Genomic DNA, 25,702 nt, shown 5'->3' on the forward strand with positions numbered 1-25,702 from the left:
CTCTCTAGGAACAAACAACAGAAACAAAGTCGACGGTATCCAAGATGGCGGCCTCCAGCAGAAAAGAAAAAAATAAAGAGCGACTCTGGCGCTATCTAGGAACAAACAACAGAAACAAAGACGATGGTATCCAAGTTGGCGGCCTCCAGCAGAACAGAAAAAATCAAGTGCGACGCTGGCGCTCTCTAGGAACAAACAGCAGAAACAAAGACGACGGTATCCAAGATGGCGGCCTCCAGTGGAACAGAAAAAAATCAATATGGTGACAGACGTAAATTTCATCATAATGAGTGGGGCGCTCGATTAGAAGATGACGTATCCAATATGGCCGCCGGGGTCAAGGTCAAGGTACTACTTGTCCCGTTACGCTGTGTCCCGTTACGCTCATCCAATATGGCCGTCGTGACGTCACAATCCAATATGGCGGACCCCGATACCAAAACCAGCGCCTGGCGCCTGGGCTTAGAGCCCCCAATATACACTACTGAGAGCTGTTTCAATCTGAAAACAGGATGTACATGATGACCAAGAAAAAATGCATAATCTCTACCGCTGGTAAACCGCCCATAAGGCTCTTCTAAATACACCAAGAATGAACGCTAATTAAAAGTACCGCAAACACGCATATGAAAGTTACAGTACTAGAATACCCCATTACTAGGATATGTTACTCTCTTTTTTTTTGTAACACGATAAAGCAACATACATTAAAGTGAAAATAAAACATGTTTTCATTTCACCACAATTAAATGTGTTATATAATCAAAAACTTAGACAACGATAATCAAAACAGTACATAAAGCAAACACCAATAATGTTACACTCGTTAGCAAATGAAGAAATGTCGTACCAAAAATATTACCAAAACACAAATGTATAAACTGGATATAATATAACTTATTTAACGAAATAATTAACCCGTCAGTTAGTTGTGCAGCATAAAGTAAGTAAAATGTACTCACTTTCCTAGAATAAACTAGTAGTTGTGAAAAAAAATTGGTTGTCTGTAAAGTCGGTTTACGGACGATAGTTTAACGTGACAACGTCATAACAAAACATTGATGAAATTATTACATATTTTTATGAATAAAATTGAATCATTTTATTGAATTATCACTATTTTGTATGGATACAAAGAAGGATACAATTTAATTGATAAATTTACTTTCATTTGCACTCATTAATTAAAATATGTTTATTACTTTAACGAAGAGATTATTTTAACTATAACTTTTATACATGTTTGCTATTTAACTTCTTCCAATCTGTGTTATTCTGTTAAGGATAGGACGATGATAGGAAAAGTAGGAAACGAATGGGAGTGTTTCAAGTTTAATGTGCCTCGAAAAAGTCAAATCGATGGTTGTTCCAATCGAGTGGAAGAGAGATATATGCGGCGCAAGCGTACAATGAGCGTAATGGGACACAGCGTAACGGGACAATGTGCGTTACGGGACGCTTTTGACGTGACGTCTAATAATTCGATGAACGCCGGCTGCACGCACGAAAGTGTCCCGTGCCTGGTTAATGAAATTAATATTGTTAACAAAGATTAAAAAAGAGAAATGATTTTTTTTGCATAGAGTTCAGAGCTAATTTTATATATATTTTTAATAATGGTTGCAACAGTAACAATGGCAGCATTTGCTTGCAGTACCACAGTATATCTGGTAATTTGTGAACTTTGGCCCAAACTAATTCAAAAATTCAATAATCAAACGATATATAAATCAAAACTCACTGAGGCCACGTATGAAATCCAGAGCGTGTCCATTCTTCTACTATACCTTTATCTCTTTTTCTCTAACCAAGAAGTTTTCATACTTAAAAAATTTAATTCATGTAGGGGAAAGGCACCTAAGAGTGCGCATCCCCTAAGAGTACGCATTGCTATTTTCTTACAGTTGGCAACATTGAAAAAAAAGTGTATAGCCTCAGATTGTTCGTTACTGTGTGACAAACGAGTGGCGTGAAACTTGCAGCTGCACAAGATTATTTGTAGATTTGAAAGGTGAGAGTTCATTTGTTGTTGTTTTCATGTAATATTTTTATCGTGTAACTTAAGCTATAGCAAGTAGGTAAACAGAGATGCGTTCATTATCTTTATATTACGTAGCAGCTTTGGTTTTCAGCATTCGTGTCGATAAAGCCATATTAGCTTTTACGGTATGTGCTGCTATCTGTCGACTCTTTTAGATACTTCGTGTTCATTCCCTAAGAGTGCGCACAAAGTTTGTCCACAAGAGTGCGCGCGCACTCTTTGGAGCACCTTGCGTACTCTTTGGGACAAGTTTATATTAATGCAAAAATGAACAATTTTAATCAAATAGGCCTATATTTGTTTCAGAATGTCATCTTCTTATAAGAGAAAATCGGAAAGAAAGTTAATATTTTCAGAAGAAATCTTAAATGAAGCAAGAAACAGAATACTAAATGGGGAAAGTCAACGAAAAGTTGCAAAGGATCTGGGCACAAAGGAATCTACGCTAAGGAAACGCCTAAAAGCAGTAAGTACTATTTAATTAGCAATAATTGTATTATTTTGATAAATGTAACTTAAATGCATGAACTTATTCATGTTTCTTAGTCCGAGTCTTCATTAGAATTAGTAGTGAGTTGAAATCGGCCAAATTGAGACCAACCTAGTATAGGCCAATCAATAGCAATTACTTGACTTCCCATACATAATGTTCCAAAACAAAATTATTAATTACATTTTTTGTAAAAAATACACAACAATTTATATATATTTCATAAAATTGCTAAGTTACAATAAAGAAAATTTGAGATAATTTATTATTACCTACTTTAGAATTTTTATAAATATAATAAACTTGCATTAATTTAATTCCTTGTCAGTTATCTAGGCTTACTTAACAAAATGTTAATTCATTTCCCATTATACAAAAATAAGGTTTGTTAAGCCTGCATAATTAAAGCAGTCGTTTGTATATTTAGTTATTATTTAGCGATTACTATTCGAAAACTGGCCATCGCTAGCTCAGAATTAATGATTTAGGCTAAATTCAGTCGATTTCGTCGTAAAGAAAAATAATGTACTGTATCAGTTTAATGGATATTTTTGTGTTCTTGTTTGTGTGTCTCCTTACTCATTTCATTGCTGTTTCATCTACATAACATTCCATTCTTTGAAGCGCTGTTAGGGTAGATTGACCAACTAATATTTCCTTCCTTGCCTTTCCTAGCTGTCATTTATTTTCATTAGTAAGTAGATTCCTGATATCTTATCCTGAGTTGCGTTCGATGATTGTTTCAGGGATCCATACCAGTGTCACTAGGAAGATTGAAACGAGTTTTTACACCGGCTCAAGAGCAAGAACTAGCAGACCACATAAGGGATTTGGACAGCCGATTCTATGGCATAGGGAGAAAGCAACTGATGAGTTTGGCTTTTGAGTATGCGACTCTAAACAATATTCCACACAGGTTCAACAATGTGACAAAGGCAGCAGGGCGACACTGGGTGCAAGATTTCTGCAAGAGGCAGAATTTGTCCCTTCGAGCACCCGAAAAATGCAGTCTTGGCCGTGCCATTGGATTTAACAGAGTACAGTGTCAGCGGTTTTTCCATAACTTGAAACAAGTGTCAGATGAAAAGAAATTTCATGCTTATCGTATATTCAATATGGATGAAAGTGGAATCTCGTGTGTCCCAAACAAAGTTCCCAAAGTACTTTCTCCCAAAGGCAAACGTTCAGTCAGCAAAGTGTCTTCAGCAGAGAGAGGACAAACTGTGACAGTAGTTTGTTGCATGAATCCTGTTGGTTTCTATGTGCCCCCTGCGATTATTTTCGCCAGAAAAAGAATGAAACAAGAGTTATTTAAAGATGCTCCTGAAGGTTCTTTGCACATGATATCTGATAGTGGCTTCATTAATTCCGATCTGTTTTTGGTCTGGCTTAAACATTTCAAGACCTATGTCAAACCATCTGAGGATGACCCAGTACTCCTAATTCTAGATAATCACTCATCCCACTATTCTCTTGAGGCTGTTCTTTTTTGCCGAGAGCACAATATCACACTTCTTTCACTCCCTCCCCATGCTACACACAAACTGCAACCTCTCGATCGAGGATTCTTCGGCCCTCTGAAATCAATGTTTGCTATTGAAGCGGAGAAATGGATGCACAACCACCCCGGCCGTGCAATTTCCAATTCTGACATTTGTTTTTTGTTCCGCAATTCATATGAGAAGGTTGCCACCATGGAGAAAGCAAAGAATTCATTTCGTGCAACAGGAATTTATCCTTATAACCCTGATGTGTTCAGCGACGAGGATTTCATCTCATCTCATGTGACTGACAGGCCAAATCTAGAGGAGCCAATGGACAGTGGCAACGAGGTGGTTCCTGTTGCTCCAGATACTTCTGTACAAACTGTGAAAAACCCCATCATGCCTTCTAGCTTTGACACATCCCCATCAACTATTGAAAATCTTCAAGTTGATATGGAATGTTTGGTGTCTAGTGAGAATAATGAAACAATGCTGGACCAAATACCGTCGACCAGTAATATTGTCCATGTAGCTGGATTGGAGTTTTCTAACGCTGATGAGAATGATATGCCGATCGATAGTGGTGTCGAGTTGTCGACTAGTGAAATTAATCTGGGTTGCCAAATGCTAGCTGGTGTATCAAGTGAGAAAAATGTTAAGAAAATTAACTCTTCCACCTGCATTGTAAATAATAGTCCTATGAAGGTAGATCAGAGTGAGGGAAAGGGAATCTCTCCAGCCAGCATCGTACCTGTTCCCAAAGCAGACACAACAGTCAAGAGACAAAGGAAAGCCAGGCGATCGGAAGTAATGACAAGCTCGCCGTTTAAAAATGCTCTTTTGCTGGAGAGTGAAAAGAAACGTTCACAAGATTCACAGAAGTCAAATAAGAAAGTTAAATCATCAGGTCCATTGAAAAAGCGTAAAACTTCAAAGACAGTGGAAAGTGATGTACTCTGTCCAGGATGTGATGAGAGATAACCAATCTCAGAAGACTGGATACAGTGTATTAAATGCCAACAGTGGTGGCATGAGCAGTGTTCGTCATTTGAAGGATCTGTAACATTTACTTGTGATCTGTGTTAAGTGCGCACTCTTAGGGTAAACAATGCGCACTCTTAGGGGCTAGCTCACCTAAGAGTGCGCATTTGCATGTATTTGTTTTTGTGTGTTTTATAACAATATGAACAGTTTTCACATAATTGAACATATGTAGATGAATGCATAATAGATTAATAAAACCGAATTTGACTCAAACATTTATTGTTAATTTAAAATGTAGTCACATATGACTATTGTTTGTTAGGTGCGCACTCTTAGGTGCCTTTCCCCTATGTGTATTTTCAGCCCAATCTTATTTGTAAGGTTTTACCGCAGAGAAATAAAAAAAAAATGGAAATATGTAACTAACTGCCATTTTCGGACGTCTGTTACGCTGTCTACAAGAGTGAGTCAGTGCTCGTGAGTGTGAGTGACTTCAGAGTGCCGGGATAGAACCCACGACCCTGGTCACTCTAGAGTGACAGCCAGAGGCACTGTGTGAGGTGGAGTTGACACAGAGAGAGGTCCTATTTCTGTGACGCCAATAGTGAGAAGAGGAGACGAGGTAGGGGTAAATGCTCTACTAGCACATGGGAACATGACCTTCAAATAGGGGAAAAAAAGAAAGATGGAGACAGTTCCAGTACCCACCAGTGATTTGTAACATCTAATCTGGCTATCGAGCAAATTCATGTGTTCTAGTGTTGCAAACATAATTATTATACGAATCTCTAACAAGAATTTTCATAGTTGTAATTTTTTAAAATAATGCCAAGTGTTCCACATATACGCAAATAGTTTAGGTATTCATCTACATTTCTAGACACGAAACACACACGTAGTTTAGGCACCTGCCGTTAGAATTCGCTGCCGGAGCAGCTACGTAGACTATTGAATCATTTGATTAGCATGATTTTCGAATCTAAGTTTCGTAATTATTTTTCTCGTTACCTATGTCAGCAGGAAAACAATGAAACACTAACTCACATTTATATATTTATTTTCTTGTTTCTAACATGAATGTATCATTGGTAAAGTTTCTCTGGTTAGCGAAACAAGCATAAGATGCTTATTTGGATGCAATTAGATGCAAAAGGTCAAGGCTAGTAACTTGATATGATCTTGCTAAGAAGCAAATATTAAGCACCATATTTTTTTTTGGTATTTTAAAAAATTATGACTACACGACATCGATTAAAGCAGCATCAAACCCCTATATAAGCACGTCTGATTTTGGTATCCAGAGATGGTGACGTAGTTGAAGTGGTACCATTCCGGGCACCATCTCCTTGGTATGTGAACACGTGACGCGCCGCTGACGTCATGAGGCCGCCCCCCGCCCGCTTGCTACAGCGCCAAGTATCAGAAAGCTGGCGCTGGCGGAGACCTCGATGGCGATGCCGACAAGGGCCTCGGGAGATGGGATAGCGGGGCAATGACCTCGATGTCCATAAACTCTTCAGCATTTGATTTCAATCATTGCTTAAGCATTTGAAAAAATGATGATTTTAGCTAACCAAGTATTAATTTTTTATAATTATCACTACATTATAAATGAAAAGTTATATCTATTCTAATATTTTTTTCTAGTGGTGCACCAATATGACTTTACCGATTACCGATTTGATTACCGATTATGACAGCAATAATCTGCAGATACAGTTTCAGTTACCGATTATAATGAACAAATTTTTTAAACTTTAATTTTAATAATGCACACTAAAATTTTTATTCCCATGTGAATTTAATAACAAGATTAGGTACATCTTAGGAATTACTGTACTTGTAAAGTGTTTTCTGGAATGGATGTTATACCTAGTAACTGTCTTGGCCATGAGGTGTCTGAAACCATTATTATTGAGTATCGCATAATGCTGCATATCTTCACAAATATTTTCAGCTATTAACTGGGTCAGTTCTAATTGATATTGTGTCATTCACATCACACAGTACCGTAAAATGAGGTGAATAGGATCAAAACTTCATTGTAAGGTGGAAAAAATTGGGACATGAATAATAATGGCAACAGAAAATAATTACATTTTGTAAGTGTTTATGCTTTGTTTACATGACATTTGAAGTGTATGAATGTTTTGCATGTTGGCAGCACTTCACACAACAGCCATCTGAAATTTGAGGTTAAGTCAATCAAGTTTGTGAGTGTACGAAAACTTCATGTGTAGTATATATGACGAGTTCTAACTTTGTATTTGTATTTGGATATATTACTCAGGTATGTATTTAGAGTTATTTGATGTTAACATTTCTATTTTAGTAATGTAATAAATGATTTTGGAATTAATTTTATATTTCTATGCATTGTGTTTTAGACTTGGAGGTGAATAGGATCACTACAAGTTTGAAATGCCCCGTGAGTATATTCCAAATCCAGGAGAAAAGGTGTATCGTAAACCAGATCTTGATGTCATTCAAAGAGCAAGAAAGGATGTGTATAACCATGGGGTAAGTATTAGACAAGCAAGTAAGAAGTTTGGAATTCCCTACACTGTTCTGCAGAGACACTTGAAGGATAAAGTTAAACACATTGGTGGTCAGACCGTGTTAAGCGAACATGAAGAAAAATTGCTTTTTGAAAAACTCTTAGTATGTGCAGAATGGGGATATCCTTTAGATTTGTATGGTTTGCGGCATATTGTTAAAATCTATTTAGATAACACAGGGAAAGTCGTTGCAAAATTCAAAGACAATCTTCCAGGAAGAGAATTTGCAGTAGGTTTCATGAAGCACCACAAAGAAATAATTTCAGAGCGCTTCTGTCAGAACATAAAGCGTGCTAGAGCAAGCATATCTACATCTACAGTCAACGAGTACTTTGATAATTTAGCCGAAAGTATCAGAGGTGTGCCAGGTAGCCACATTGTTAATTTTGACGAATCAAATTTGACAAATGATCCTGGCACTACCAAAATAATTACAAAACGTGGTTGTAAATATCCTGAGAGGGTAGTAAACCAAAGTAAGTCTGCAGTTTCCATTATGTTTGCAGCATCGGCTTCTGGAGAATTGTTGCCATGTTATGTTGTATACAAGTCCAAACACCTGTACACAACATGGACAGAAGGTGCACCCAAAGGAACCCGGTTCAATTGCACTCAGAGTGGATGGTTTGATGGGTTTACATTCGAAGATTGGGTTAAAAATGTTGCATTACCATATTTTAAAGACAAGGAAGGAAAGAAAATTCTGATAGGTGACAACCTTTCCTCACATTTGTCTTGTGAAGCCATAAGAGTATGCCAAGAAAACTACATCCATTTTGTGTTTTTGCCAAGCAATTCTACACATCTCACCCAACCACTCGACGTTGCATTCTTCAGACCGCTTAAAGTAGCTTGGAGGAAGGTGCTACTGAAATGGAAGCTAGGACCGGGAATGAGAGAGCCATCATTGCCGAAAGATGTATTTCCAAGACTTCTCACGAAGTTGTTGCAGCAAATAGAGCTGAACGCAGTTGAAAACATTAAGTCTGGTTTTGAAAAGTCGGGAATCATGCCACTTAATCGCAAGAAGGTCTTGGATATGTTACCTAGTACAGAGGATAAGGAAGGTGTAGAAAAAGCCATGCAAGATTCATTCAAGACTCTTTTGTATAACATGAGATATGGTGACTCAGGTACCGGTACACAACCAAAAAGATCAAGGAAGAAAATACCTGTGGAAGCAGGTAAAAGTGTCCAGTGTCCGATACCAGTATCAGATGAAGATTATGAACCAGAAGTACCAGAAGAAGCATACTCTGAGAACACACAAGATGTTGCCTTTCCAGAAAAAAGAAACAACACTGCAGATGACAGCTCTGATGACAGCTTTTCCGATGGTTCCATTGAAAGTCAAGAGCTTGAGGAATCAAAAGTGACAAAGTTTGGAAGGACATTTAACAATATAGAGCCTGTATCGGAAGATGACATTCACGTTAAGGACTGGGTTCTTGTAGGATTCGCTGCAGAAACTGGAAGCAAACCAGGTCCCAGCAGACTTCTGTATTACATAGGTCAAGTTGTGCAGAAACTCGACTGTGAAACCTTTGAAGCAAGTTTTCTAAGATTCAAAAAAACACGAGATTTTTCGGGACATATATATGTGTTTCCAGCTGTGTTGGACTTTTTCAGTTTTACCTTCAGCCAGGTTGTCGGGAAGCTTTCAGAACCAGAAGTTATCCGGAGAGGGCAGCTCAAGTTCAAATTTAACCATAACTCAATTTCATGAAATGCTGCTAAAATTATAACTTAAGTTCAAATCATTAGTGGTTAGTTATACAGGACCATACAGTATGTATTATAATTTTGTGGTGCTTTTCTGTTGTTTTAGAATAGACAATACTTGTACCGGGTAATATATATAATATTCAAGAACAGTTACAGGTATGTTCACTAAAATAAAAACATGTTATGCCTAAGCTATGTATTATTACAAATAATGTGAAAAATCTTATTGAGAAACAATTATAAAAAAAATTTTACATGGCTGTTTTGTTAAAAATTGTTAGTTGCAAGAAAAACACTGATCCTTTTCACACCACAGGTTCTACAAAAAGGATCATGCATACATTTCAGTGAGTGATCCTATTCACCCCATATTTGGGGTGAATAGGATCACACAATATTTATAATTTTTTTGCAAAAACCATTTGACATAATAGAAAATGACTAAACCACTAGAAACTATGGATAAAGACTCAAGTTTTGGATGGATTAAAACATTTTTTGATTTAATATTTTTCATTGACATTCCAACATGAATTTCCAAACTGATCCTATTCACCTCATTTTACGGTATTTTCTTTTCCATGATGTCTGTTAATTTTGTTTGAGCCATTTTCATTACCCCATCTGTATCACAATCATATGTGATTACATTAGCACACTTCTCCACTAATTTATCAGGATGCATTCGCTTGATGTGGTTCCACAGGTTAGTAGTAGGTCAGTCCACTACCACCACCACGAGAAATTATTGTTTTACAATGTAAACATGTTGCTTTATTTTTTTCATTTAAGTTTATAGAAAAAATGTTTCCACACATCACCTTTTTTCTCCCTACTCGCCATCTCAACATATAATAATATAAAAACGACACAAAACCAATTCTAGCACATGTGATATTATTTATGTTGACTGAATATATAAAATTATAAATACTTTTTCACTTTTCACATCACACACAAATAACACATTGGATAATGTTGCCAAAGACGCCCATAACGAGTTGTGTAAAACCAAGTGATAAACTCAGGAAGGTATCGGGACCCAGATTTTGAACCGCAACTACGACTTAAAAAGATTGATTGTCATAGAATCCACTGCAACTGCTTGAAGTATTTCGATTGCGTGCCATCTATTTTAAGTCTCTGGCTGTAGGTAATGTACAAGGCCACTAAACAAAAGACATAACTATGGTGTAGGGAAATATGAGAGAGGCTTGGGAAGGTTGGTAGTGTGTAAGTAGCAGAGTAATGGCGAGAGGTATTATAGAGTGTACGAGAGAAGCTGTACTTATGAAGTGTATAGTAATGTTATGTAATAAAGACATAACAATAACAAAAGACACAACGTAAACAAACGTGTAGAAAAATTTATTTTTTATTCTTCGAGGCAATGAGATTTATTAAACTTTATGAAGTATCTGTAATTAAGATCTGATGGAGAGAGATGAATTTTGTAATAAATATAAATATTACAGTATTTCGTCCTAAAATATCTAACAAAATATTACATGGCAAAAACCTACTTAATTACACCGGGCTGAGTATAGATAATATTTTGCAAAAATGTGGTTGTATCGTATTATTAAAAACCTTTCACTTCATTCCAAATAATTCATCTGAATCGTGAAAAATGGAATCATAATATCCATTTAAGATACTACTTACGATTAAATGAAACGCGTAGATAATCAGCAAAGTAATCGTTAAGATAATCGCCGATTACGATTAATCGGAAAGTACCCATAATCGCCGATTACAATTCATCGGTATCCGCATTGGTGCACCACTAATAAATTTACAAATGGAGGCAGGAAGATTTAATAAAGGAATATGTAACTATATAAAATAAGATTATTTAACAATAGGAAACTATGAACTATATTGAATCAAAAATATGCAGTTATAAAAATGAATTTAAATATGCAAAATTGCAAGACATTATCCATGTTTACAATTCAAGAACGGAAATACCAAAACCATCCTAACGCATGCTGCTGCAAAAATTTACGGTACCAAACATTTATACGGAAATGCATTTCATGTTGTCGCTTTGCACAGGAAATATAAAAAGTAATTTATGTTATGTGAAGACCTTTATTACAGTAAAACTCGCTTAAGACGTTCCCGCGTAACACGTTTTCCCATTTATTGAGTTCAAAAAATTATTCCCTATTAAGTTCAAAAAATTATTCCCTTGATCACTTCCATATATCCCTATGTTAATATTTCCCTTTCAAAACGTTTGTCTTTATATATGCTTCCCGCATATAACGTTCAGCGTTTGTGGGAAAAAATTTTAAAAATAACATTTATCTTTAAACTTTTGAACAATTTTAAGGTTAATTTTAAAAATTTACATATTTCCAAACGTTTAATACCATATTGGTCCGAATATAAGGCGACCATTTTTACATAAACGAGAGATGCGAAAATTGGAAGTCGCCTTATTTTCGCACCCAAGACGTCAGCACCGCAAACATTAGTTCCAAGCTGAAAGCTACAGTAGAAACATTGTTAAACAAAATGTTCAAGATTTTTTATATTAACTAAAACATCGTTACCTCACACGGGGAAAATGATAAATCTACCCAATATTGCAGTAATTCTCAATTGTTTAAAGTTGAAAATTAAAATATTTGTTCTTGAGTAAAAATGTGAATGTTGAAGCATCTCAAAATGGCAACCTTTTATTACACAATTCATATTTGTACTTTGTGTACAATCGCGTGTTAACATTTACAGTAATTTAATTTCAGATTTTTAACGGAAATATTTGTACTAAAATATTACAGCTATTTTCAGAACGATTGTTTAAGTTTACAAACAAAAAATGTTAAGAACATTTCGGATGTAATGTTTGGAAATTCACGGCTGCCAACTGTCTTCACAATATTTCTTTGTTGTAAAACGAACATTGCCGAACACGCACGAAGACGCCATATTTACAGGAATTTGGTACGTTGCTTCAAAAGCTATTTTAATAATTTCACAGTAATCCACTCTTTATTTATGTAAAAACATTTCAAACAACATAATTATCATAGATTATTCCTTAAAATTCATAGGACAGAAACTCTCTGTCAGAGAGTAATATGGACAAATATTCGCGGTCACGTCACCGAAGTTATTCATGGCCGTATGCTTCACCATGGCAGCTAGCCACTTGTTTTGTTCCGGCAAGCTGCATTCTTTGTTTGCTTTGTTACGTTTAACACACTGCTAAATAGTAATACGTAGCTTAAGTGAAATGGAAAATTAAATGCTGTATACATAAATGCAAAAAGGATTTATCAACACAAAATGTATGTCTAATGAATTTTCCCATTAATTTCTACCAAAATTATTTTTACATATGTTTGGCCTCCTGAAACTGCAGGTCGCCTTATATTCGGGCCAATACAGTAGTTAATTTGAACAGAACAAGACCGTCGAAAAACCTGCGCCGCACGCCACACACTGTTACTTGTGTGTAGATCGACAAATCATATGCCTGCGTTTGTTTGGACTGAGAGGCTGTTACACCTACAGACCATTTTCCCCATTTGTGGCTTAACTGACGAATGAGAAACGCCAATGATCTTCGAAACATGAGCCGCACGCCGCACGACCAATCACCTGCTTGCATTCTCAGGGACTAGAGGTTGTTCCATCAGTACACCAATTTTACAAATCAAGTCACGTGACGAAAACAAAGTAAAACATATACTGCCAGCTATTACTTTCTTTGAATTATTTGTGTATATTTTTTAAAACAATAAATGTTAGTTATTGCTTTTTTTATACTAATTTTAATGTGCTTATTAAATTAAATACAGTTTTAATAATTCAATTTACTGATAAAAAAATATGTAATTACTAATTAGTTATTCCGTTATTCCAGCATGCCAATGATAGTAAGTGTATTTTTGTGTGAAAACAGTACATGTCATTTGAGTAAAATAGATTTTTATGTTGGAAATTACTTTTCCCTTTTAAGAAGTTTTAAGCATCCAGTCCCTTGAAAAACTTCTAAACAGGGTTTTACTGTATTTGGTTATTATTTTTTTATTCAATTTAAAAACTTTATGTAAATTAACATGAAAATATCTTCATCACGATATTACGAACATTTCTTAGCTGTTCAAGCAGTTGGTATTTTCCATTGTTTGTAGTGGTAGCCAAGCTCTAAATAAAGCAAGTTTTTGTTCTTATATAACTTTACTGTGTTAGTGATATATTTATTTACTATGTATTAGATTCAAAAACATTATTAAAACATAGGATGTTTAAGTATGATAATTACGGCTGGCACACGTAGCTAAGAAATGGTATTCAAAGTATGTAGTAGTAGAAAAAGTGAAAAGGTTACTAGTGAATTTTTAGGTTATGACAGCCACTTTCGGTTTTCAATAATATCGGCAAAAATTTAACAAGCCTATCTTGAATTAGCAGAAATGCCAAATCAACTAAATATCAGCAAAATCTGCTTCTGCCGATTCGTGACAATAATGTTTGTGTTTTTTGCTCATATTGTAAAAATTAAAATAATCTTACTGATGTTAAAATTACAATAACACATTAGTAAACAATAATTCACATAACACTATGTTTGATGAAGACAATTCAAACTAAAGTAATATCACACACACTAAATAAAACACTGAATTCCATTACCCCACAAACTTGTCTAAACCACAGAACAGCAATTTTAAACACTGATGCACTCAAACAGGACAGCAGATGCACACGGCCAACACCAAAAAATAAATAAATTACCTGTATGATTGGCTTGCAGCAGCCAATGAGGAAACAGATGACACATGTTTTTTTTAGTTCATTTAAACTTGATATTTTGACTCTGATACGGTACAAAAAATTTAGGTACTTATTTTAAGGATGTCAAAAAGTCAGAACAGTAAAATAAGATATGGCCTTACAACAACATATTTCATACAGTTTACAAGTAAGTCATACAAATTGGCAAGTATTGCTGCTATATTTTTTGGTCCTGTTAATGTTTTTGACTGTGTTTTGCTATACAGTAGTATGTATTTGTAAAATTTGGGATTCCTTGTAAAAGATTTCAGACAGTTCTATATTAAACTAATACTCGTCATGACCTATTCAAACAAAGGCAATGGATGAGCTCGTATCTGAGTTGTGACACGTGGATTTGGCAATAAATTCAAGATTTTTATATATTAATAACATTCTCAAAGTGAATTTGATAATATGCATGCAAATTTAATACCACATGTTAAATGTGCATGTCTCCACCCATAGAAGCACACAAAAATATAGAATAACAAAAACATGAAGGCCCGCCCCAGTTATGATTCTGGGATTGAAGTAGTTCCACAGGATGAATGTGCACAAAAAAATCCATTTGCTGTACCACTAGTCTTTTATTAATTAACAAAGTTTTTGAAAAAATACATTTCTGAAACGTGGTATGTACATCTGAAATATATATACATACTAACTTCCAACATAACATTTAACCAAGTAAACCTTATAATTTTAAAACAAGTGATAAAATATAAATGAAACACTATACAACAAACTAAACTGCAAAAGCACACAGCCAATATATAATTTTTTTGTAATAAAATGTTTTCAGATAACGCAAGTCTGCAGTCCACCAATATCTTGAAGCTAATAACTGGACCAATGAGATTCACAAAGCATTGAGATTCATACACATTTGAATAATAATAAAATGGCACATGTTACAAGCCAAGTGAAAGGCATGCAGGTTCTCAGAACTCAGTTTGGGGGCGCTTGTCCACCCAGGCCTTGATGCTCGGCACGCTCTCCACAGTCTTCTTCAGGGCCGTCAGCTTGGGGCACTTCTCCAGCAGGTCGAAGCCCACCATGGCGCTCAAGTAGTCGAAGATGCCCGCAAAGTACACGTCCGCCCACGTCATCTGCAAGCCAACAAACCACTTGTTCAGCCAGTGGCTGCAGTCCAGTTCATTTCAACTCACATAGCATAATCAGGACAGTACTCATGTCTATTAGGCTAAGTTTCATGGTTTAGATTTTATAACACATAATTTAATCCCTCTTGACAGTTATATATCCACCTACGATGACACCCAGACAAAGCCATCGAGAAAGGCATGCATGATCTTTGGAAAATCGTGCACGTCACATTAAAAAATAGAGCAGGTTCGGTGTGCTTTTTGGCCAAAGATATCACAATACACAGCGGAAAGTATTGTTACGAACTAGAGCAAAGCCGGGACACGTGCAGGTGCAGAGCTGGCTGGCGGCTGCCGCAACATGAGATGCACCGCGCGCGCCTGGAAGATAACAAGGATTGTCACTTTCCCCCCTCCTTCCCACCACTCCCTGCGCGGCGCCCTGCCTTTGACACGTAACTGACACCGGACAGCTGGGAGTTACGCGAGTCGCCGACACGTGTTTCGAGAGATTTCTACCGTCGTGTCGGCGCGGATTGACGCGACTGGCCCCGGCCGCTCTCGTGAGTTCTGGAATTGCGCCGGAGCCTATATATATGCCCGAGGACGCCGGTCAGAGTCAGTTGGAGAGTCAGTAGAGTTCAGGGAGAGAGTTCAGGCGGCAGCCTTCCCACGGCGGATCTTCCGGGGCGATAATGCAGCGGGTGCAGCAGAGTGGCGAAGTCCTTGGACGAAGGTTCCAGGGCAGGGAGTGAGTAAGTTCAGTGGAGTCGGGAGTTTTCCCGCGGCGGAGTTTCCGGGCGATAGTGTCGCGGGCGCGGCGGAAAGTGTCGGCGGCGGCGGAGTGCGGCGATGGAGTCCCGCGGCGGAGACCCACGAGGGGTGCTGCGGCGAGAGTTGCGCCAGAGGTGCAGCCCAGCGAGGTGTGCGGTATGTGAAAACGAGTGACTGGAGGAGCAACATTTTTAAGTGCAATTGATTATTGGCCATTTTAGATTATTTGTAAGTGACATAAGTAGTGGCAATAAATAAAACTGTGTGTGTGATAAAAATCTTTAATTGGGCCATCCTTTACGAACCCGCGGTATATCGTAACAGTATATATCCTCAGCCACACTTGTAGGTAATTTTAGACATTATGTCAGAAAACAATGAGGCTCACCATGATGAAAAACATAGTGTTCACAGCAACATCATGTTTCTTCCAATTTCAAGGACTTTCAGATTAATTGAGGATAATCACCATCACAGCTAAACTTGCAAAGCCACCATTTACAAGAATTAAACTTCATTCACTCAGGGTTATAACTTTAGCCAACGAGAGTGCATTTGCTTTTGAAACATTCATACCTGCCAACTTTCCAAAATCCTCACCAGTAAAACTTTACAATATAATAAATTTTAGCGTAAACTGGAAGCGATAATTTTTCGCTCAATTGGTTGATGTACTTCAAGCACATTTCTCCTATTGAGACCCATTTCCTTACACTATAAACGAAACCCAATTAACTTATTTACAATAAATATTAAAAACCAGATGTAAAGCAAGCAAAGTGATTAAATAGTAACAGAATAATAGGTCTTACCTTCCCTGCAGTTGTATCTTAAATAGGTAAGTCCTATGTAAAAATTCTGGCTCTCTTCATTTCCTACATATTATTTACAACATAGTCACAAATGAAATTTAAAAAAAAAAATAGTGTAAATTATATCTGTCCCATTATTCAATAAAATTGTTATTAATTTAACACATCTTAAGTAGAAACACTGTTGTTAAGTGAAGCTGCAGTTGTTTTCTTGGCTTTTTTAAGAAAGTCAACTGAAAAATTTTCTTCAAAACAAGCTCTTTTTGAAGCCTTGCATTTTAGTGCACACAGACTTTCCACTGATTTGTGAGACACAGATGACCTAAATTCAGTTCTGTTCTTTTTAATTAGACTGAATATCCTCTCACATTCCGCATTGCCGTGAGGGATAACAAGAACAGCCAACATAACACTTGCTATTTAATCATATTATAGCACCCAATCCACACCACACACTTCAGCTAACTTGGACCATTTCTTATCAATGCTGTCATCTTCTGATACAAAGCTTGAGATGTCATCTACCTGCAAGTTTGCAAACTGCTGCTGAGCTTCATCCATGGCCGTATCAAATGATTCACCTGGCTATAAGGCCAGAATGAAGGGAAACATATTTACAAAGTACCGAACTGATGTAAAGCTGGATTTTTCAATAGTGCTTAACCTGGCAACCTCTGCATGTTTAAGCACTTCATTGGAAAGTGGAAACTTATTCACAATGTAATCGCAAGCTGCTACTAGGTACTTCCTAACACCAGAAAAAAACTCTCTCTTCTTGTGCTCTTCAAGGGTGTTTACCAATTGAAATGTTTTACTTCCAATGATCAAATCCTCATCATTTTTCTGATTTTGAGAAAAATGATAATACAGGTTCTGTGCCGAGACATCACTCTTTAGAACAGATGGTTTAAAAAATTTTGTTAAAAGATCTTTCAGTAAACTTTCTAGCAATTCTTTCAAAATATGTATTTGTGGTTCTGCCCTCTAAAGTAATATTGTCCCGGTTTGAAATTTTGCAGGGTTGTTGAAATCAAATTTAGGGACTTTACTGACGGGACTCTGGGCTGGCTGCTCTGTTCACTCGTCGGCGCAAGTGGCGTGATCATGTAATTGGGGCACAGGGCCGGTGCTGCGCGCTGCGGGCTTGCAGATTTTTGTTTGTTGTTTGTTCGGCCGCGCGCTGGCACAGCCACGGGCCGCAGTTACTGGGGCACGCTGTCATAACAAGCTCACTCTGGCGGAAGCTATGCCTCTCGCCAGTGGTAACGAGTTGCTTAGGTCGTAAAGTAGTTCGAGTAAGGCTCACTCTGGCGGAAGCTATGCCTCTCGCCAGTGGTAACGAGTTGCTTAGGTTGTAAAGAAGTTTGAGTAAGGCTCACTATGGCGGAAGCTATGCCTCTCGCCAGTGGGAACGAGTTGCTTAGGTCGTAAAGTAGTTAGAGTTAGGCTCACTCAAGAGGAGGCTATGGCCATCGTCTGTGGTAATGAGTCGTTTAGTTCGTAATGTAATTTTAAGTTAGTTTATAATGTAATCGTCTTCAAGCTCACTCTGGTGGGGGCTATGTCTCTCGTCAGGGGTCACGAGGCGTTAGTCATAGTTTTTAAATGTAATGTTCGTTCGGGTTTTCAAGGGCAGGAGAGGCCCCTACGTTAGTTTTTTTTTTTAAGTAATCTATCAAGAAATGCTTATTGGAAAATGTGAGTAATGAATTATCTTTGTTTTAACTTTATTTATAAATTATGATGTGATGTATTCGGAAGGATTAGGGAAGAGTTTAGTGAAGTTCTCTCTCTCTTGTATGGCCGTTCAGTAGTTAAGTAATGAAGAGATTGTTGTTGTAAATTTTAATCCCGCTTTGTAAATGTTCTTTAAGACTGATTTTGATTATTTGAATTTAAAAATAAAATAATTTTAATTTAGTATTATGTTATTTTGCCAAATCTCCTTAGTTCAGCTCTCACCTGACATCCTGTACGGGATGACGAACCTATTCACTTTGATCCTAGGTACATTAAAGTATTTTATTAAGTTAAGAGGAATTGTGGTTAATGCCTTTCGTAGATTTCATGCCAAGTGAGTGTTTTTGTTTTGAGAGTTACGATACGCTCCCCCCGCCACATTTGGTGGGTACGATTCGTTTTCTTTTCCCCTCGTGACAATATGTTGATTTTCTCAAAGACTGGAATAATATGAAGTACAAATAAACAAAATGCCTTATTTAAATTACAGCTTAAAAGCATAAATAACTTTTCTAATCGGCTCAAGAGACTATTTTTCATTCCTACAGCCTTTGTACTCTTGGGAACAACAGTTTTACTTTTGAGAACATCTCTTTTGCTACTGGAATTCAGCCCTAAACTTGATAGTGGTTTCAATTTACTTGTTGCATTTTCTTGAGCTGTCATTTTAGAAAAGGTTCCAGTATCTAGTTTAACTTTCTTGACAATGGTGCTGCCTTCTTGAATATTTCTTGTGAGATCTGGTTTACAGTCAACCTTACCATTGGCAAGTTCTTGTTCTTCAGTCTTCTTTTTGATGGTCAGTTTTGGTATTAGAAAAGAAGAAAGGCCAACATTATCTGAAGTCTTCTGTTAATTTCTTCTTTAAAGAAGCTAATTAAAGGCTCCCATTCTTCAACAACCCGTGATAAGCTTCCGTTCAATGACAACCATCTCGTGCACACATGTTTAAGAAGCTTCTTAGCTTCTTTTCCATGAAAATGTTGCTGAGACTTAAATTTATCCTTCCTTTTTGAACTCTTTTCAAAGTAATAAAACACATCTATTAGAATATCATCAATTCTTATGGGCAAACCTGATGGAGCTTTCTCAGCACTCAAATTAATAAAATGGCACAAGCAGCCAATAACAAGGATATTCTCCTGTTTTTCTTTTAGTACTGCAGACACTCCACTTTTTTTACCTAACATGACTGAAGCATTATCAGCCCCAAAAGCTACACAATGATCAATAGGTACTTTTAGGCGTTCAAACTCTGAGAGAATTAGATTTCCAATATTTCTTCCAGTAGAATCACCTTCTAAAATAGGTACAGAAAGTACAGTACTCACAACCTTCTGCTGCAACTCATCCCATACAGTAACAACAATTGGGTATGTTTTAACATTTGAATCATTGCTACCACCTGTAGCAACAGAAAATGGCCAAGCTTGCAAACACTTAATTACATAATTTGTTTCTTGATGTGCCATTTCTTGAATGATTGCAGTCGTCTTCGTACGCCCGCAACCATACTTTTTGGCCACTTCCGAATCGGGAAACATTTTTTTTTGAATAACGCTAATTGCGACATTGTGCTCTACAAGGAAACTCATAAAGTAATTTTCTGCTCGTGTCATTTCTACTTCAGAACTCTTTGCAAAGAAACTGTCAACTTTTGAACGGCTTGCACTGGCTTTCACGTTTTCGATATGTTTTTCACGATTAACGTGGTTACAAACATAGTTTCTGCCGCCATGGGAAATGTTTATATCACATCTACAAACACCGCAAAACACGAACTTCTCTCCTTTGTTAGATTTTAAGATGCACGGAAATTCATCGGTATACTCTTTTCTGAAAGTCTGAAAATACAATTTCTTGCGTTTTCCACTCATGTTAAGAATTATTCAATGCACAACGCACGTAACATCAGAACATAGGTACGCATAAGCCTTGTTTAAGACATTTACCAAGATAGTCACCAGACGAGACGTTACATGGCGTAAACGTACGGCTTACATAAGCACGCAAGAATACGTAAAGGTGATTAAAATTTCTCATGTCGATTAGAGCGAAAGGTGTTCCCTCGAGCACAAGTAAAAAGCAGGCGTTTGGGTTAAGTGGTCAAGAAGGCAGTAGCAAAGGTATCAGACTTGTAGCAGCAAAAAGACATTCCCGGACTTTGACTTGAATCGAAGTTGATGTAACCCCCCCCACCAAGCTGAGAGGAACAAGTAACACTGTGACGAGTGGTACAGAATCTCATTGTGTTGAGATACGACAAATTACAGGAGAAAGCTACATCAGCCGTGTCACGGGAGCAGCTACTATGACCCAGTTACCGATGCACCAGCTTGATCCGATTAGGGAGCAGGAGAATGAGTCAAGGACGGACAGCAGGCCTGACAACAGTGAAGCATCAGGCCAGCCAGCTAGTTTGGTTTGGCTGACAAGCAGCAGCCACCAGCGACGCGCATGAGTACCGGACTCTGTCGGGAGAGACGCAAAGACAACTCGTAATCCTACAGAACATTTCCAGGTTTTTCAAGGATCCAGCATAACACTGAGGCAAGTTATGAAGTTTTCTAAACCGCATGGTCGGCAGGGTAACTTATAGTAACAACAAAGCTCGCCATTAATAATCAGTATTAAAATTGTGTTTTACTAGCGTGGCTACAGCATTGTTGAGCCAGAGTAATAATTTAAAGTATTATGATATGTTGGCATTAGTTCCTATAGTTTTTTATGGGTAAATATAATTTATCCCTATTGATATTTAATTTTCTGTACACTTTTAATATTCTTAAAATATTCTTGTTAAAGGGATTTCTTGTGGATCAGTACTTGGCCAAAGTGTTTAGCCATGTAATTTTGAGATTGCCACCATAAAATACTTTTTTTTTTTGAGAACTGGCATGTAGATATTGTAAATGTGGGAGGTTTTATAATTGAATATTTTTCATTTCAGTCGTACGTATGTAACAGGCATGGAAGACACATTATTCGCCTCAATACCGCCTTCAAGGTTATAAGTTAGAAAGTTGCAAAGAATCACCCTCATTATTAAGTGACTTTCATATAATTTATGTATAGTCAGGATAAGTTTTGTTTTCGAAAATAAATGTTTCTGTGCACCGAGCCTCTCACAAAATCAGTTCCATTGTTGTTAGGGTTTCCAAACCCAAACCCCCCCCCCCCCCCCCCCCCACACACACACACAAAAACATAACTTTTCAGTTGCCAAGATGTTTAAATGCTCTGTATTTATTCTTATGATGGGACGATAGGCACAGGTGTTCTCTCCCAAAGAAGGTGGTAAAAATATTAGTATCATGTGCCAGCCAATCAGAAAGGACTTTTGTGTTTTGAACATTTATATTTTACAGAAACACCTGGATGTGAGGGTTAATTTGAGTTTTTATTGTGTCCTTGGATGTAAGAGCTGTTATGTGATTGGTCGGTGAGGTCACACATCCACATCTTCCCTGCGTGGTGGTGTGCAGTTGCGTAGCTCATTAGTCAATTTTTAGGGTGTTGTGCCGATAGATTACGCAGTAAGGCAGCTCGTGGAAAAATATTATGAGTAATTCGAGGCAGAAGATTTCACGTCTTGAGTCAGGGCCGTGCCGCAAAAAAAGTGTTTTAACTAGGCCTGTGCGAATATCTGTTTTTTGTTTGAATTGAATATGAATATCAAATTATTCACAATACGAATATTGAATTTGAATAGTAATAATGAGAATTAGAATCCCAATAAAAAATTATTTCTCAAGTCATGAACAACTTCTGGAAAATTATACAAATAATACTAAAATGAAAAGTTGGTTAAGTTAAGGAAAATGTTTGTTAAATTATTAAAATTATGAGATAATTGTTTTTAAATAATGCAGCTAACTTAACTTAACCAACCAACCGTTCATTTCAGTTCCCATTCACCTTATTGTCCACAAACTGCTACTCTACATATTGATCCAAAAAATATTTGCGAACTGCCAAATACTGTGAAATACATGCAAAATACATACTGTGAAATTTTACGAAAATGATCATTTTTTTTTTAAATCCTGCATTCCCACATTATTGATTGAATGAGCTATTATTTACATATTTAAACCTAAGTTATGCACAAGTTTTGTTGTAAATGGCAGCCAGGTAAATTGTATTTTAGAAAAGCAATATTATAAACACAATTTTTGTTAATTTCATCTGGAATCTAAAACATTTAGGTTTTTAATATATATTTTTGAGTTGCAATGTCTGTTTCGTCATAGCTATATACAGCAAGTAATCTGCTACTGTATCAAATGGTGTTAGATCGACTGTGAATATTGATTTATACACCGTAGAAACTATGACAATTACAGCTTTTAATGCCCATCTCAATGTAGTGTACGTGTTTTGTGGTGTTGTAGTTCATGGTTGTTGACATTAGTTTATTTTTTTCCCACTTCTGGTGTGTGTGATGAAAATAATACAAATATTATATTTTATTTTTAAGTTTGAAATGACAAATACACCATGTATGGAATTGTTTTTGCGATTTTTTCTGTTACTGTTTAGTAAAAGAGTAGCGCAAAAAAAACTTTGAATACTTGTATGTTTAAAACATCACTATTATTCATGTTTTTGATTATGAAGTCCCATAAAACATCAAAGAAGGGTATTGATACCGCACAAATTACACTTTTAGCAGTGAACATTGGTATATTAAAAACTTTTTAGGTATGCTATGTGAAGTATTTGAAAGCAAAAGAATTTTCATTATTTCTAAGCGATAGTATTTGAGGTCGAATCAAATACGAATGATTTATTATCAATATTCGTAAATTTAAATATTCGCACATGCCAAAATTACCTTTGTTTTTCTTTGTTTCCGGATGTTTCAGCAATAATTTAGGCCCCAGACATGCCACACAGACAAGTTGGTTCACCAGGACTTAGTTCCCTGACGAAGTCGGGAGGGACATTATATTGTTGAGGCACACAACTAAGAAAAGTGATTGGCAAAATAGGGTCTTTTTTATTTTATGGTACATTGTAGAATCGTGTAAAGGACATCTATTTTTGTTGTGAAAAGAAAAAATTTCAAAATAAATTTTAAACTCTTTTAACTATCAATATATACGAGTAAATCAACAGTCATAGACAGAACTTTACACCCAACTACCTGCAACATTCAATGGAATATTTTTCAAGGGTTTTCTGTTTGTGCAAGAAACAGTCTTTGTCTTAGCCGGGCACGATTGTGACTTGTCACAAGTATAATTCTTTGCTTATTTACAGAACTGTTTACTATTACTATACCAATTAATATTTTTTAACTAAAAATACAGCATAACTTAAAATTAAAAATATTATACTGACATTGAGTGATGTCAGTTGTAAAGAAACTATTGACCGACTTTAAAGTAAAGATAATAAATTCTTGTCAGTAAAGTTTTGTTTTAGGGCTCTCTACGTGAGCTTGTAAACTGGGCAATGTGATAGTTAATAAATGCTTTAATTGTTTTTTTAATAGGCAAAGGGCCATGGTCATCGCCAGTGGTCACAAATCGCTACGTACAAGTAGCTCATTTTACGTAGTTAAGCAGAGAAGTCAAAAAATATACATTTACGAAAGCAGTACTAGTACTTTGGCACATACCACTCACTCATCTCTTTCCCCTTTGGGCAATTTATTCCATCCCAACATTAATATTGAGTCATAGAAAAGCTTAAAGTATTTTCTTTTTGTAGATGTTCAACACTAACCAGCCCTGTAGCTGCAATGCAAGGATGAGCTATGAGCATGGCTGTACGAGAGTAATAAAACTGGAAGGAGAAAGGAGCCTGCCCGATAGACAGTGGAGAAACCGGTGGCAATGATGACAGCTTGCTCCTGCTGCCTGACCCCAACCCCTCTCGCAGTGACGACCACTGTCATGAAGATCCTTATCTCTTATAGTACAGTCATTGGTGCTCAAAAAGGGGGTTACCTGGATAGTTTTCCGGGAGTTTTGAGAATTGGTATTTTTATAGATTTCGACGTGCTCTTTACGAAATATCTTTGCCGCTCGCGCCGCCATATTGGAAAAATGGCGCCAAAAAACAGTTTTTTGACTATAACTCCTTTCCTACTCATTTTATGATGAAAATAGTTATATGATAAATTAAACTAGACAAAAATTTCCTATAATTTATGTAGTAACTTTTTTTTTATAAAATTGATAATTCCAGCGAACGAGCGCCGGTAACCAACACACATCTACACGAACACACGTATTTCATATATTAAGACTATGGTCTATACGAAATACACGTACAGCTAATGCTCTATACACACACGTGTGTACACACACACGGGCGTGGGTACAGCATGCTCTTCATATGCGAAATACGCGTACACCATGCTCTTAACGAAAAATATTTTGTGTGTTGAAAAACCCGCCTAAGGGTTTTTTTTTTTTTATCTGTCGCAGGTATAAAGGCGCGCTCCCCCTCTACCTTGGGGCCCCTTCTACGGAACATCTGCCAACCTACCTCAAATATTCTGCGTGAATCATCAGTACGAGTGTATCATTTCACGGTGTCGTTCGCATTTTCAGTGCCATGGTTTCTGCGGAAGCGAAGAACTAGAGCTCGTAACGATGATTGGTGTCTGGCGATTGTTGATCATCTCGAGCAAGTGAATGATTTAGTTGCTGCCGATGCCCAGTATCACAACTCATGCATGAAAAAATTGTACCAAGCACCACCAACTGGAGAAATAAAAAAAAGAGGCCCGCATGCAAAAGAGATCGATATTGCGATGCAGTATATTTACTCGTATCTCGAGCAAAATTCTGAAAAGTGTCAGTTTTCTCTGGATTTATTGATGGCAAAATTGAAGGTGATTACCACCCACACATCAAAACAGTAAAGGCACAACTCTTCAAGAAATATGGTGACAATATTTTGATTGCCTCAACTGCCAATAAGACTCCTGTGGTTTGCTTCCGAAGCACAGGTTATAAATGATTGACGGACGCCTGGTACCATCAAAAAAATGAAAACAAAACAGAAGAACGTCAGCGTATTGTGAAGACAGCTGCAGCAATTGTTGTAGAGGATATTCGCTCTAAGGTCTACGAGACAACAAATTATTCTCCATCAGATAATTTTTTTCCAAGAAATTGAGTCGGATATACCTGAGACTTTGTGTGTTTTTCTCGACGATGTGATATTGAAGAA

At 36.8% G+C, this 25,702-nt stretch overlaps 2 protein-coding genes across 2 annotated transcripts in view; one reads left to right on the forward strand and one right to left on the reverse strand.

The window, feature by feature from the left end:
* The window catches only part of LOC134535791 (uncharacterized), a 443,681-nt gene that overhangs the window by 320,883 nt on the left and 97,096 nt on the right, over positions 1 to 25,702 (reverse strand). The window lies entirely within an intron of this gene.
* Positions 2,067 to 5,538, forward strand: LOC134535673 (uncharacterized). Its single transcript, XM_063374869.1, has 3 exons — positions 2,067 to 2,507; positions 3,278 to 4,390; positions 5,497 to 5,538. Exons 1-3 carry the CDS (start codon positions 2,349 to 2,351, stop codon positions 5,536 to 5,538), a joined length of 1,314 nt encoding a protein of 437 aa, XP_063230939.1. The 5' UTR covers positions 2,067 to 2,348.

This window comes from Bacillus rossius, chromosome 10, assembly GCF_032445375.1.
Source record: "Bacillus rossius redtenbacheri isolate Brsri chromosome 10, Brsri_v3, whole genome shotgun sequence".
NCBI lineage: Eukaryota > Metazoa > Arthropoda > Insecta > Phasmatodea > Bacillidae > Bacillus > Bacillus rossius.

Bases quoted from the DNA above. Each gene is read 5' to 3' on its own strand.
- LOC134535673 (XM_063374869.1), top strand. From the start codon at position 2,349: ATGTCATCTTCTTATAAGAGAAAATCGGAAAGAAAGTTAATATTTTCA. The intron at 2,508-3,277 runs GTAAGTACTATT...TGATTGTTTCAG, and splicing joins TAAGGAAACGCCTAAAAGCA to GGATCCATACCAGTGTCACT. The intron at 4,391-5,496 runs GTACAAACTGTG...GAGTGACTTCAG, and splicing joins CTGTTGCTCCAGATACTTCT to AGTGCCGGGATAGAACCCAC.